The sequence below is a fragment of the Bufo bufo genome, chromosome 1 (genome assembly GCF_905171765.1).
Source record: "Bufo bufo chromosome 1, aBufBuf1.1, whole genome shotgun sequence".
NCBI classification, from domain to species: Eukaryota; Metazoa; Chordata; class Amphibia; order Anura; family Bufonidae; genus Bufo; species Bufo bufo.
Window position 1 is genome coordinate 86,476,161 of NC_053389.1, and position 15,974 is coordinate 86,492,134.

Sequence of the window (15,974 nt, forward strand, 5' to 3'; positions counted from 1 at the left end):
GGATCGGCACTGATCTTTACACCTAGATAAGTTAGATAAGGGGAAGACCAATTAAAGGGGGGATTCTGTTCAAGGTGCTTCCTGTGGGATGCAGAAAGGCCAGTGCTAGAGCCTCACTAGAGACTTTTGGTTAACTTTGAAGTTAGAAAAAAGGCTAAAGTTCTTCAGGTGATAGTAAATCATGGGGAGAGCTGTGTCTGGGTTACTAATCATAATTAACAAGTCGTCCGCGAAGGCAGCAGTTTTGTTTTCCTGATCACCTATTAATATACCTTTAATCTTGCTATACGATCTAATTGTCTGCAGAAGTGGTTCTAGTGTCAGAACAAATAAGAGGGGGAAAAGTTGGCAACCCTGGCGGGTACCATTCCTGGTCCGGAAAGGGTTTGAGAGAGTACCATTAACTGAAATAGAAGCTGAGGCATTGGAGTACATTGCATCAATTGCATATAGGAATGGATCTGGAAAGTTTCATGTTAAGAGGACTTGGTCGTTGCACATGACCGATCTAGAGGTCAGCTTTAGACCTCATGCACACGACAGTATTTTTTTGCAGTCCCCAAAAAGCTGTTCCGTTGTTAAGAGGACTTGTTTCATGAAGGGCTACTTGACTATCGAAAGCCTTCTCATCGTCTGTGCTGAGAAGGACAAGTGGTATGCGCTTAGCATAGTGTAGAATATTAAGCACTCTTGCTGTGTTATGCCTCCCCTCTCTTCCTTTTACAAAACCTACCTGATCTCTGTGTATCAGAGTAGGCAAGATTTTTGCTAGTCTATTGGCTAGCATTTTGATTAAAAGTTTGAGGTCGACGTTGAAAAGCGAAATGGATCTGTAGTTTGGGCATAGGGTGTGATCTTTGCCCTCTTTCGAGATTAGGGTTATATGGGCTTTGGTCATCTCTCTAGACAAGGGTTTATCTTCTAGTGTTAAGTTGTAGACGTGGAGTAAGTGAGGTATTAGTATATTTTGAAAGGCGGAATAGTAAGGAATTGTAAGACCGTCAGGTCCTGGGCTTTTCCCTTTAGGGGATTGTTGGATAGCTTCTACAAGCTCTTCCAAGGAAAATGGGGTCCACAGTTGATTTCTGGTAATGTCTGATAGGATAGGGAGGTTAAGTCTACCCATAAAAGATCACATGGGGGAGCTGGGCATCTCTCAATTAGGTGTCTGCTGTGCGAAATCTAAATTTTATAATGATTCGTAGAAGTCTCTAAAATATAGGGCTATCTGTTCAGATTTATATGTTATAGTGCCTGAGGGACCTTTGAGTTTGTGTACATAGTTGGTTAGCTTCCTCTTTTTCACCATCTGTTTCACATACTTAGAGGCCTTGTTGCCATGGGCAAATATCTTATGTTGTGAATGGAGGTAGTATTTCACTGAGGCTGTGTTCAGGAGGTTTTTAAGAGTAGCTCTGTAGGTGTCACGGATGATGTTGCAGATAGCTGGAACTTATGAATAAACGTCCGACTGGCTTGATCTCAAACTAAGGAGCATATAGGTGAGCCCTATAAAACCCTAAGAGCTCTCCCTGACTGCTATGCCCATGCAAGGGTCTCAATGGTAGACAATTGCATGCCCACGTACCTAAGACTGTGTGACACCTGAAAACCCTATAATAGTGAGGGGTCACGACCACCGGCTCCCTGCACTTAATATGGACGGAGTCAGGGTCACCTAGAACCAAGCCGGCAAGGAAACACAATACATAAAAAGACTTATCTGAGCAAACAGCAGCAGCAGCAGCCTCCAGCAGTTAACACTTCATCCAGGAAGTAGTATAAACTGCAAAGTGAGGCAGTATGGGAGGGAATATAAAGGGAGATGATTAGTCTAAATAGGTGACACCTGGGAGAAGGAAAGGAGATGACAAAGTGAAACTAAAACAAAGAAAGTCATGCAAGAGATAGAGAAGGACGACTGCGGTGATAGTACCCCTCCCTCTACGGGTGGACTCCGGACACTCAGAGCCCACCTTCTCAGGATGAGACCTATGGAAAGCCCTGATGAGACGAGTGGCCTTAATGTCCGCCACAGGAACCCACATCCTCTCCTCAGGACCATAACCCTCCCAATGAACGAGGTACTGGAGAGAACCGCGGATAATGCGAGAATCCATAATCCTAGAGACCTTAAATTCAAGATTACCATCAACAACAATTGGAGGAGGAGACAAAGAGGAGGGTACAGTGGGTTGGACATAAGGTTTTAATAGGGACCTGTGAAAAACATTATGGATCTTCCAAGTCTGAGGAAGATCAAGACGGAAGGCAACGGGATTGATGACGGACAAGATCTTGTAAGGCCCAATAAACTTAGGACCCAACTTCCAGGAGGGAACCTTCAGTTTGATATTCTTTGTAGACAACCACACCAGATCACCCACATTCAGGTCCGAACCAGGCACACATCTCTTATCTGCCACACGCTTATATCTCTCACTCATCCTCTTCAGATTACCCTGAATCTTTTGCCAAATAAATGACAAAGACGAGGAAAATCTCTCCTCATCAGGAAAACCAGAAGACCCCTCTCCAATAGCAATAGCCTGATCATGCGGGATGACTGTATAAAGTGATGTGACATCGGCTGTTACCCAAACAAAATCCGGGTTCCATTTGAAGTCATAAAAGGTTTGTAACACTGACCTAGTGTCCAGCAAGAAACCAGGCAAGGTTTGCACTAATGGTTGTAACAGACTATCTACCCATTCTGACATTCTTTCAGAGTATGAGCCTATGCCTGCAACAATTGGTCGCATCGAAGGAGGAAACACTGGCTTATGTATTTTCGGGAGTGAGTGAAATATCGGAGTGATAGGAAAAGGAACATAAATATAGTCTGCTTGTCTCTGATTAATGAACCCTCCACTCACTCCAACACTTAACAGCTCCAGAAGTTCCTCCTGAAAGCAGGGGGTGGGGTCACTGGATAGCTCCGTGTATGTGTCCAGAACCCCCAGCATAAGGAGATTCTGGGACCTATACACGGAACGATCCAAGACCACCACCGCACCCCCTTTATCTGCCTGTCTAATAGAAATATCTGGCATAGACTCCAATTTAGATAGAGCTAGTCTTTCCTCAACAGTTTAATTATTTCTGTGCCTGCCTGTATTATTGCTGACATTATCCTTTAACCGGAACAAATCGCGCTCCACCAATTCTTGGAAATTATCCCATGCAGGTGAGCGCGACTGAATCGGATAAAAGTCTCAATAGAGAAGCTTATTGGATTTTTAGATTTCAGTCCTGTATGCCTTTGGGCCTTAATCAAAGACAAGATTTAATATTGCATTATTAGATGTATCTTCTTTCTTGTCCTTTAGGGGCGGTTCTTGCGTGGAAGGAAGAGAGGGGAGAAAATTAAGAATTTTTTATTTTATTTTTTCTCTCTTCTTCTCATGCAGTTCTGTTCCTGTGTCTCAGTGGTATATGCTGTGGGTGGGGTGAAAGCAGTCTAATTGCCAATTAATAATCCACAGGTGAATCACTGCTTTTACTCTGTATATAAGATTTGTCAGTCTTATTCTCTGTGTCATGAGGAAGGATCTGTAATATATGTTGATCCGAAACATGTTGATGAAATGAGCCTGATGTTTGGTTTTTAAGCACGTTTCCTAATAAAACACGCACTGCGAGGTGAAGCTGGACAATCTACTTTTTTTGCTACTTCTCAGCCTTGGTTCCGGTTCTGTGTCCATGCTCCTCGGTGGTATATGGTGAGGTGAGCTCCAACTTAGTGTTTTTACGTTTATGTAATCAAAGGATAACCCACAGCGTAAATAAAAGAAAAAAAATGAGACAATAAAGATTAACCTCCTCCCGTCTGCCCATAGGATATAAACGTCCTATGGGTGGACCTCTATTTCTGAAAGCACCTTATAAAACGTCCTTTCAGAAATAGCAGCTGCACGCTAATCGTGCAGCTGCTGATCGGGTTGCCCGCTGTCAGTGACAGCAGGGCAACCCTTAGAGAAGGCAGGGACAGTTCCCAGGTGTCCCTGCCTTCTGGATCGCTGCAGACACAGCGCTCACTGAGCGCTGTGTATGCAGCGCAGGAAGCGCTGTGCGCTTCCTGTTCCGGCCCGGCGGTCATGTGACCGCCGGGACCGGAGAGTGCAGGGGCTGTGTGAGGTCATCCACAGACCCCGATCAGCCCTGCTCTGAGGCTGTACAGCACAGAATTACGCTGTACAGCCTCTCTAGGGGGTGCATTTCTTCTGTAACTGGGGCTACTATGTCAGCCCCAGTTACAGGAGAAATCAACAGTGAAAAAAAAATGAAAAAGTGAAGCAAATGTCCCCCAGAGGTCTTGTATGACCTTCTGGGGGACGAAAAGTGTAAAAAAAAATAAAAAAAAATAAAGGGTTGAAAAAAAAAAAAAAAGTTTCACATGTAAAAGAAAAAAAGTCCCCAAGTAAGGAATAAAAAAAATAATTTAAAAATAGAAAAAATAAAATAAAATAGACATATTTGGTATTGCCGCGTCCGTAAAAAACAGCTCTATAAAAATATTAAATGACCTAACCCCTCGGGTGAACACCGTAAAAAAAAAAAACTGTGTCAAAACAAGCAATTTTTGTCACCTTACATCACAAAAGGTGCAACACCAAGTGATCAAAAACGCGTATGTCCCACAAAATGGTACCAATAAAACCGTCACCTCATCCCGCAGAAAATGAGCCCCTACAAAAGAAAATCTCTCAAAAAATAAAAAAACTATAGCTCTTAGAACATGAAGACACTAAAACATCATTTTTTTGGTTTCAAAAATGCTTTTATTGTGTTAAAGTAAAACAAATAAAAAAAGTATACATATTAGGTATTGCCGCGTCCGTAAAAAACAGCTCTATAAAAATATCAAATGACCTAACCCCTCGGATGAACACCGTAAAAAAAAAAAAACGGTGTCAAAACAAGCAATTTTTGTCACCTTGCATCACAAAAGGTGCAACACCAAGTGATCAAAAATGCGTATGTCCCACAAAATGGTACCAATAAAACCGTCACCTCATCCCGCAAAAAATGAGCCCCTACATAAGAAAATCTCTCAAAAAATAAAAAAACTATAGCTCTCAAAACATGGACACATTAAAACATAATTTATTTGTTTCAAAAATGCTATTATTGTGTAAAACTTTAATTTATGAAAAAAAGTATACATATTAGGTATCGCCACGTCCGTAACAATCTTCTCTATAAAAATGTCACTTGACTGAACCCCTCAGGTGAACGCTGTAAAAATAAATAAATAGAAACTGTGCTAAAACAACCAATTTTTTGGTCACCTTGCTCCATAAAGTGTTATAATGAATGATCAAAAAAATCATATGTATCCAAAAATAGTACTAATAAAACTGGCACCTTATCCCCTAGTTTCCAAAATGGGGTCACTTCTTGGGAGTTTTTACTGTAAGGGTGCATCAGGGGGCTTCAAATGGGACATGGCATCTAAAAACCATGTGGAGTTCCTTTTCTTCTGCGCCCTGCCGTGTGCCCATACAGCAGTTTATGACCACATGTGGGGTGTTTCTGTAAACCGCAGAATCTGGGTAATAAATATTGAATTTTGTTTGGCTGTTAACCATCGATGTGTTAAAGAAAAAAATAGATTAAAATGGAAAATCTGCCAAAAAAGTGAAATTTAAAAATTTGATCTCCATTTTCCTTTAATTCTTGTGGAACGCCTAAAGGGTTAACAAGGTTTGTAAAATCGGTTTTGAATACCTTGAGGGGTGTAGTTTCTACAATGGGGTCATTTATGGGGGTATCCACTATGTAGGCCCCACAAAGTGACTTCAGACCTGAACTGGTCCTTAAAAAGTGGGTTTTGGCAATTTTCTTAAAAATTTGAAGAATTGCTTCTAATTTTCTAAGCCTTCTAACATCCTAAAAAAATAAAATGACATTTCCAAAATGATGCCAACATAAAGTAGACATATGGGGAATGTTAAGTAGCAAATATTTTATGAGGTATCGCTTTCTGTTTTAAAAGCAGAGAAATTGAAATTTAGAAAATTGTGAATTTTTCAAATTATTGGGTAAATTTGGGATTTTTTCATGAATAAAGGTGAAATATTTTGACTCAAATTTATGACTATCGTGAAGTACAATGTGTCACGAGAAAACAATCTCTGAATGACTTGGATAAATAAAGGCGTTCCAAAGTTATTACCACATAAAGTGAGATATGTCAGTTTTGCAAAATTAGGCCTGGTCAGGAAGGGGGCAAATGGCCCAGATGGCAAGTGGTTAAAAAAAGAACATGAAAATCCAAAATCCATTCCCACATGTGTATTTCTTCCTTAATGTTGCAGCGACTCTCCTTTCCTCTCTCCTGGGATAAAGGAGAGCCAAAAACAAAAATTAGGAAAATACAGAAAAAGGATTGTATAGTGTATATCACAATCCTAACAATACTGGGAACAGGATTCTGCGGGAAATAGGTCAAACCAATTATCTAAACATGTTCTGTGTGACTTATAGCCCACATATAGGAGGTTGCAGGTGCACACAGAACATAAATGACTCATACACATGTCAGAAAATGTTTGATGGGGAATTTCTCTCAGAAATTGGATGTTTTAACTTACTGTAGTACCTTCCAACATTTAGGGACAATTAACATACCCTAAACATAGGAATGACCCGATTTCTTGAGGTTTAAGAAAGATTTGTCTAGTTTTAGGAATGTTTACATCAGACTTTGCCAGACGAACACATAAGTTGTAATTATGTCTGTATGACATGAGTGGATTTTGTCCGAACACCTCAATATGTCAAAGGCCAGCCTTAATAACATGCCAGTGTTTATTCAAAATTTTCAATATATCATTACTGAAATCTGAGATCTTTGAAATGCATGGAATCCTTTCTGCTGATTCCCATTTAGATTTAGGCTTACGAAAATCAATTTTATATAGCGACTGGGCCCTCTTTTTGTGTCTATCAATCAGTGCTGTGGGATATCCTCTAACCAAAAAGTTATTACACATTTTCCCCAAGGCCAATTCACATGTTTGATCATTGTCCGCAATCCTCTTGATTCCTAACATCTGACTGTATGGCAAAGATTTTAGCAAAGTTGTTGAATGTGAGCTATTATATGTATGTTGTTTTTATAAATTTTTTTGAGGAACAGATTTGTATTTAACATCCCCTGATTAATCACTGTGTATCCCAAAAAAATTGTAATTTGTCAGTGGAGTAAGATAATGTAAAGTTAATGCATGTATGAACAGTATTCAAATACTCATCAAAAAGAAGCAGTTCCATTCCATAGCCAGTCCATAAGAGGAAAATGTTGTCTATGTACCTCCACCACCCCAGCACTTGGCTGAAGTGGTAAGATACATAGACAAGATCCTCCTCTAGCTGTGCCATAACAATATTGGCGTACATGAGTGCCATGTTCGTGCCCATGGTGGTTCCACGTAACTAGAGCTAAAAATCATTCTTAAAAGTAAAATAACTGCATGTAAGGTTCAAATTCAACAAAAAAAGAATTAATTTAAGGGGTAGTAAATTAAACTCAGAGAGATTTAGAACTTGAGCCACCGCTTGAATACCCCTCGAGTGGCAAATAGACATGTTAAAAACTGCTTATTATGGTGTTTATGTGTATATTGCATCTCTTAGTAATATATAATGCCATAATATTGTGCTGTGCAGTTTCTGGAGGCAGTTTATAAAAGGCTATCATTTACTATTGCATGTAACGTCCTGTCTGAAAGGTGGGAACAATCTATTCTTTCCCACTAGGACAATATCGGAATGGACAGAACACCATACATGGTGCACCCTTGTTAAGGGTCAAGGTTTATAAATTAACAGGCAACCCATATGGTTGCATACCTCCATGTAATGATGCCAGACGAATGATAATGCAAATGTTGCCAGATAGTCTTTAAAGTGGCTGCTCAGGATTACAAAAGCTTGGCTAATGCCTTTAGGCATACTGTCACAGCTATTTGCAGGCTTTGAGTGGTATTGCAGTGTAGTACTATTTACTTCAATACCAAACAAGACCTATGGATTGTTGTGGCACTGTCTCTGGAAGAAAGCAACCATGTTTTTTTAATCCTGGACTACATTCCTTTAAGGCTACATTAAAACGACAGTGGGGGGAAAAAGGGCAATAAAAATGGATGCGCTATCAGTTTTTCATGGCCATTTTGCATCAGTGACTGCATCTATTTACCAGCTGTCTATTTGTTTTTAATGGCCGTCCATTTTACCAGCCATTAAAAATGGTCATTACGATAGATTTCATATGATGATTTTTTGAATCCCAACCACTGCAGTGTCCTCAGTATATATCATGCCCCCAATAGTGCCCTTGGACATCAAGGCCAATCTTAGTTCTCCTCAGTACACAGTATATATCAAGTCCGTCTTAATGTACTCCAGTATTTTAATGCCCCTCTTAATGTATTCCAGTATACTGTATACAAAAAAAATATATAATTATCACCTGACCACAGACACTCACTCCTCATTGGATGCTGTAAGACATGCGCAAGCAGTGATGATTTGATATCAGGTCCTGCTGCCTCCAATAAGATGTGAGTGTCCCTCTGCATTCAAGTGAGTATTTATTTTAGCCCCTAATATACTCTTATAGCCATTTTTAACACCCATTAAACGGGTGCACTCGTATCTATATAGCCGTTAAAAACAGGCCCATTTAATTCATGTCTTTTTTTTTTTAAAGGCCACTATTCACTGAAATAAAAAATAAAAAAACACCCATGTGAATAGCTCCATAGACCCTAATTATTATTTTTTTTTTAAAAGGCCGTTTGACGGCTATAAATACCAGAGGATACATATACAACACACAAAATGTATAAGAAGAAAGTGTTGTTTTATTTATTTGCTTTATTGATAGAATTTCCTTAAAACTGCCTTTACAGATATGCTGGTACTGTGTAAGGACTGTATATCTATAATGTGTACTTGTTTCAGGTATACAGCAGTGGCAATGCCGATGCTCTACAACACACGTTACAGTTCCAAGCGCAGAGTGACTGTCATGATTACAGTAGTTTGGGTCTTATCCTTTGCAATCTCGTGTCCACTTCTCTTTGGACTAAATAACACTGGTAAGTATGGAATCTAAAAATAATAATGTGACTACTCATTCTGGGGAAATCATTTGCTGTTGCAGTCAAGAGGACAGATATAGTGGAAGAAATATGGTCACTAGGGTATCTCATGTGGGAATTCCAACCACAAAATGTATCAACTATTGCCTGGAAAGGTGAAACATGCTATATTGGTAGTGGTTAAACTGCTGAAACTTCTGCAAGTGAGTAGTTCTTGACTGGTTTCATTCCACCCATAAAGTTTAAAGTGAAATAGAAGATAGGATGAGTGAGTGTTTGTGGCTGGAATCCACTTGCAAAGGGGTTGTCTCAGCTGACATCCCTATCATACAGTTATTTTCTGCAGTTTTTTTGCAGTTGTGAGAGAGAGAGAGCAGTGTTATTGCTGTGCTTTGCAGACTCATCTGGATCCTTATTTAATTGCATTAGATAGTTAGCTCATATATATAATACAGATAGTTAGTGGGAGATAGTCAGTGTAGGTTATATCCTGATATAGTGTAGCTGATAGGTTCCAGCGCAGGGTGTTAGGTACTGTGATAGGAATTACTGTGCTGTGATAGGGATTAGTGTCTCTGTTAGACACAGTGCTGTGAAGTTGGATGTATTGCACAAAAAAAAAATGTGCATCATTAGTGCCGATTTGCGCAATCACAAAAATAATGACTGGAGATGACAAATTCTAGAATTCGAAAATTTATTGCAAATATTATGCGAAAAGATTTGTGAAATATTGCGAAAATGAATATTGCCTATGCCGCTCATCACTAGAGATGACTACATACACATTGTGCTGTCCGCGTTTTTTGTGGACCCATTGAAATGAATGGGTCCGCATCCTATCTGCAAAAAAAAACGGAACAGACATGGAAACAAACAACGTTCGTGTGCATGAGGCCTTACAAGAATGGGTAGGGGGAAAAGTGCAAGGAAGGCTAGTCCTCAGCAGGCGCACCCTAGAAAATATGCCTGTTTGGCTGATATTAGGGGGTGTGAGCCTTATCATCATTGCAGCAGAATGTTGCTCTTAGCAACCAATAGGATGACTGCTATAGGAAGGATGGGAAGAGAAGTGCAGCAAAGGTCAGGCAGAGGCTGGTGGTAGGGGACTATATTATTAGGTGGACATACAAGGTCATCCTTTGACGAAACTGGAGTCCAAACAGTGTATTTTTTCTTAGTGCTTGAGTTTGGTATATTGTATATTGGAAAGACAGATTGCTTGGTAAGACTGGGGAAGACTGGGCAGTCATGGTACACATTCACACCAATGATAAAGTCAGAGAGAGATGGATGTTCCATACAAATGATTTTAGTGAACTGGAAGAGAAACTCAAGTCTAGAACCCCCAAAGTAGTGTTCTTAGAAATACGGTACTATCAGTGCCACAAGCATCACTAGGGAGACTTCAGGAGCTTAGGGAGTTAAATAAGTGACTCAGAAGCTGGTACAAGAAGGAAGGGTTTGAGTTCATATAGAACTGGGGTCACTTATCTGTCAGCTACAGTTGCTATAGTAGGGATGGACTGCACCTTAAGGAATCGGATATGCAGAGGGAAAGAATAGTTAGATGGCTGAAGGAGCTTTTAAACTTGGATCTGGGTGGAGGGAGGGTGTTAATACCAATATAAGGGGTAGAAAGAGTAGATACAGAGTGGGAAGAAACAGTGGAGATTTAGTGAGGATTGGAGTTAATGAGGAAAGTAGGGGGTTGAATAGGCATAACTGTACACCCATGAAAAACAGAGCTGCTAGTAATAGAAACCTGTTACAAGCCAACAATATAAAACAAGATACTCAAAAAATCTCAAGTATTCCAATTCCAGGAACTGAATGTGGAAATAGTTTTTAGTGCCTCCGGGTACCGAGTGGCGTAGTCTATAATGACTAAGATGTGTTGATGCCCTCTGGCGGACTTCGGTACTGGGCATATGAGGTTCATAGCTATTCGGTCAAATGGTACTTCGATAATCGGGAGAGGTACTAGGGCACTACGGAAATGTGGTTGGGGGCTAGTTATCTTGCAGGTCGGGCAAGACTTACAAAACTCTTCCACTTCTTTGAACATGCTGGGCCAGTAAAACCACAGTAGAATACGTTCCTGAGTTTTCTGCAGCCCCAGGTGACCCCCGAGAACATGTTGGTGGGCTAGATCTAAGACAAGCTTGCAATAAGCCTTGGGAACCACCAACTGTTCAATAGGTTCACCCCATACTTGTTTTACCTGATACAACATATCCTGATGAACCACAAAACGGGTAAACACTGACTCTGCTCCAGGTTGTTGAGGTTCGCCATCAACTGCTAACACATTTTCCCAGGTGTAGACTAGAGTTGGGTCCCGACGTTTATGGGTTCCAAAATTATCACCGTAGACATTGAGGTCTGCCAATTCAGGACCGGGTGGCAAGCTCCCACCATTACACTTAGCAGGGTTGTCTCCCCCTCTTCCACCGAAATGGCGGCCGGTGACCCCTTCCACTGGCCCTTCAGTCTCAGGTTCCCAGGGTTCTTGTCTCCCCCCTGAGCCAGGCCCCTCTGTTAGGGTTACCCCTGTCTCATGGGTATCAGTCACTGTCATAGTAGGCCTCAGTGCCGGGAAGCCCGGGAAGTCTCTCCCTATTATAAGTTTGTAGTGTAAATTTGGGGCAACTGCCACTTCGTGAGTCCATCTGCCAGCCCATGTGGTTAGAGACACCAGGACGGTGGGATAGTTTTTTAAGTTTCCATGGATGCACATGACCACGACTTTCCGGCCAGTATACTCCGCTGACCGTACTAGGGGAGCCCTTACTAGGGACACCAGACTCCATGAGTCCAGCAGAGCCTCCGCTGGAGTGTCTCCTACCTCTACCTGGTACAGGTGGTTTAGAGTTTTTGGGGTACCTGCTGCACACAGCTTCCTGGCGTATAGCGACTGACAGTAGACATAGTTAGTATCCATGGGTTTCACCTGATGGGGACAGCTCTTATATGGCCCAGCTCCTGACACCGCCAGCAGACTATCAGAGCTAGGTCCGTAGACGGTACATAGAAACATAGAAACATAGAATGTGTCGGCAGATAAGAACCATTTGGCCCATCTAGTCTGCCCAATATACTGAGTACTATGGATAGCCCCTGGCCCTATCTTATATGAAGGATGGCCTTATGCCTATCCCATGCATGCTTAAACTCCTTCACTGTATTTGCAGCTACCACTTCTGCAGGAAGGCTATTCCATGCATCCACTACTCTCTCAGTAAAGTAATACTTCCTGATATTACTTTTAAACCTTTGCCCCTCTAATTTAAAACTATGTCCTCTTGTAGCAGTTTTTCTTCTTTTAAACATTCTCTCCTCTTTTACCTTGTTGATTCCCTTTATGTATTTAAAAGTTTCTATCATATCCCCTCTGTCTCGTCTTTCTTCCAAGCTATACATGTTAAGGTCCTTTAATCTTTCCTGGTAAGTTTTATCCTGCAATCCATGTACCAGTTTAGTAGCTCTTCTCTGAACTCTCTCCAAAGTATCAATATTCTTCTGGAGATATGGTCTCCAGTACTGAGCACAATACTCCAAATGAGGTCTCACTAGTGCTCTGTAGAGCGGCATGAGCACCTCCCTCTTTCTACTGGTAATTCCTCTCCCTATACACCCCAACATTCTGCTAGCATTTCCTGCTGCTCTATGACATTGTCTGCCTACCTTTAAGTCTTCTGAAATAATGACCCCTAAATCTCTTTCCTCAGATACTGAGGTTAGGACTGTATCACTGATTTTATATTCTGCTCTTGGGTTTTTACGCCCCAGGTGCATTATTTTGCACTTATCCACATTAAATTTTAGTTGCCAGATTTTTGACCATTCCTCTAGTTTTCCTAAATCCTTTTCCATTTGGTGTATCCCTCCAGGAACATCAACCCTGGTACAAGTTGGTACAAGTCGCAGGGTCTGGGATGGAGATTTACAGGGTTTGACAGCCCCCCTCCCAAAATAACCCCCTGTAACAGTCTTAGTAGCCTCGTAGCGCTCCACCTGGTCCACCATTTCTAGGGCATTGCCAGGAGACACCTGGCCGATCCAGTGCTGAAGAGGGGGTGTCAGAGCCCTCCAGAACACATCAGCCAATAGTCTATCCATCATAGCTGTGGGACTCTGCACCTCAGGCTGTAGCCACTTTTGCAAGAGGTGGAGTAAGTCATAATACTGGGTCCTCACAGGCTCAGTCGTAATATGAAGGGGAAAAAATTCCAATCAGGCAATCAAAATAACTCCCTGGTTCAACAACCCATCTCTAGTAACTATAGCCTGTAATATTATTATACTCCAGAAATACATCCAGGCCCCTCTTGAATTATTTTATTGGACTCAGCATCACCACCTCCTCAGGCAGAGTATTCCATAGTCTCACTGCTCTTACCGTAAAGAATCCTCTTCTATGTTTGTGTACAAACCTTCTTTCCTCCAGATGCAGAGGATGTCCCCTCATCACAGTCACAGTCCTGGGGATAAATAGATGATGGAAGAGATCTCCGTACTGACCCCTGATATTTATAGAAGATTCCACTAGGGGTGATGCTTTTTTGGGTCTGATCATTTCTAACAATGCAGAGCCTGTTGTAAATGCTACTGTTCGTGAAACACTTGTTAATAGTGACCACAACAAACTGAGAGGGAGGGAAAAAAGCCATTCGTTTAAAAAAAAGTCAGTTTCCTGGTGTTGAGGGCAGAATTTCACGGTATAGACTTGAAGTATCTATTGTATAATAGTACAGAGGATAAATGGGAAAGCTTTAAGTATGGGCCATTTATACCTTTAAGTATGGGCCATTTATACCTTTATAAAATGGGAATGGTTGGTGATATTAACTTCCTGTTTGTGGCACATTAGTATATGTGAGGGGGAAACTTTTCAAGATGGGTGGTGACCATGGCGGCTGATAGGAATCTCTGACTGATAGGAATCTCTGAGTCCCACTTGGTACCCCTGGCACCAAACTTCTAGTATCGGCTTGGTTTGAGTCCTTTCTGACGTCAGGAGAGCGCTTCACTCAGTAAGTAACGAAAGACACAACAGTGATGTACTGAATGAACACTCTAAGGTTTATTTTTAATGCACACAGGTTATATAGAGGGGGCTTTACCCTCTTTATTAGCATATCATCGTATGTTATGTATTTAACCTATCATATTAACACGTTTCATTCTACGCTCAGAGAAATAGAAACAAAAACGGAACTTCCATATTAGGAACATTGTCCGGGAGTAGTGCCAAAGAGATAAGATTCAGGGTTACAGAGAATAGAAACCTTACAGTATATTAGTTTCACAGCAATCAGAGTTAGTACCTAACATAGAAACAAAACTTCAGCAAAAAGCAGAATTCATTTTGACATAATAAAGAACATGGATTCCTTTCAAATCCCCTCTTAAGAACCTTTAGTGGATCACACTACATGGTTCTTTCCTTTCTTGTCCTTTTTCTCTCTATATGATATTAGGTAATTCTTATACCCATCTGGGCTTCGATCCTCCTGGGGTAGAGTAGTCTGATATAATGACATATTAGAGAGCCCTTTTTCTAGCATTCGTCTCACACAGGGAATTACACATAATGGTACTACACCTATTACTACAATTACATTTAGTATGACAATCCCTAGTTGCATGAGACCTTGTTTCCAATTTGTGAACCACCCAAAGTATTGATCCCATGGATCATTTATACCTGAGTTCTTTTTCAGTTCTACTGACAGATCTTCAAGCTTCTTTATAGCTATTGTGACCTTACCAGTGGGGCCAGTATTATTTGGCATGTATGTGCAGCAGGAGGTTGGATCAGTCAATACTCGGCACACTCCGCCCTTCTCTGCGAGAATCATATCCAACACCATTCGATTCTGGAATGTCATGATTGAGTCTGCTTGTAGTTCCTCTGCTACCCCTTGTAATGCATCTCTGGTATAGTTTACAAACCTTTGCTGATTGTAGTATATGTAATTTATCCAATCAACATTTTTATTCACAGTAATGATGGGAAATATTGATTCAAATCCGGCGGCTACTTGATCTCTAGCTTTGAACTCATCTAGGACCCCTCTTGGAACACCTATTGCATCTATATACACATGGGGATCAAAACTTGAAAGGGGGCTGCTTCTTTTGTTTATCTTTAGCACCCCTTTGTCTATAATATCTGATTCAGTAAAAATGTGCATGTTCATTATAGCTTTGGCAAGCGCACATTCACCTTTCCAGGCACCTTCCAATCTGGATCTTATTTTTCCATCTCCACAGATCCAGTACACATCTCCTATGGAGTATACTTGGTTCTGAGTGAGGGATATGTTCAGATTGCTGTATTTGTGACAATAACCTTTGGTGAAATTCTGTACATTCCTCCCATGTGTACTCCCCTTGTAACATGTGTAGTTACCTGGATATACCTGGATACCTGCCCCTGGGCGAGGATTTTTTTAACAAAAGAGGGTATTTTGATTTCCATTCTGTACATGCACTGTGGTTATAAGACATATTAACAAAAAGAGTCAAAAAACATTCTTCAACACTTTCTGGTAACACGGGGTACGGTACCTAGGTGTGGCTTGGCAGCACCGCATATGTAAAAGTTACTTTTATTCACAGAGGCTGCACTATACTTCATCCACTCCAGCCACAAATTAACATCAGAAAAACTCGTCCCCATGGCCAAAGTATCCTCATGTGTAGGATTAAATATGGCCCTTAGGTTTTTTAAAGAAACTATATGTGGGGCCAGTGGGTTTTTGGGGACACCTGTGATGGGTTGGTATTCCTTAGACTTATACATATCTCTAAGTTTGAACATTTGTGTTACCTGAGAAGTCTCAGCTCCCCACATGT

At 41.0% G+C, this 15,974-nt stretch overlaps 1 protein-coding gene across 3 annotated transcripts in view; it reads left to right on the forward strand.

Annotated features, from left to right (window-relative positions):
• Positions 1 to 15,974, forward strand: part of DRD2 (dopamine receptor D2) — a 337,249-nt gene that overhangs the window by 206,852 nt on the left and 114,423 nt on the right. For all 3 annotated transcript variants that reach the window (XM_040415550.1, XM_040415549.1, XM_040415548.1), the window contains exon 3: positions 8,971 to 9,107. In XM_040415550.1, the coding sequence (XP_040271484.1) occupies positions 8,971 to 9,107 (137 nt within the window). The remainder of the gene's footprint in view (positions 1 to 8,970; positions 9,108 to 15,974) is intronic.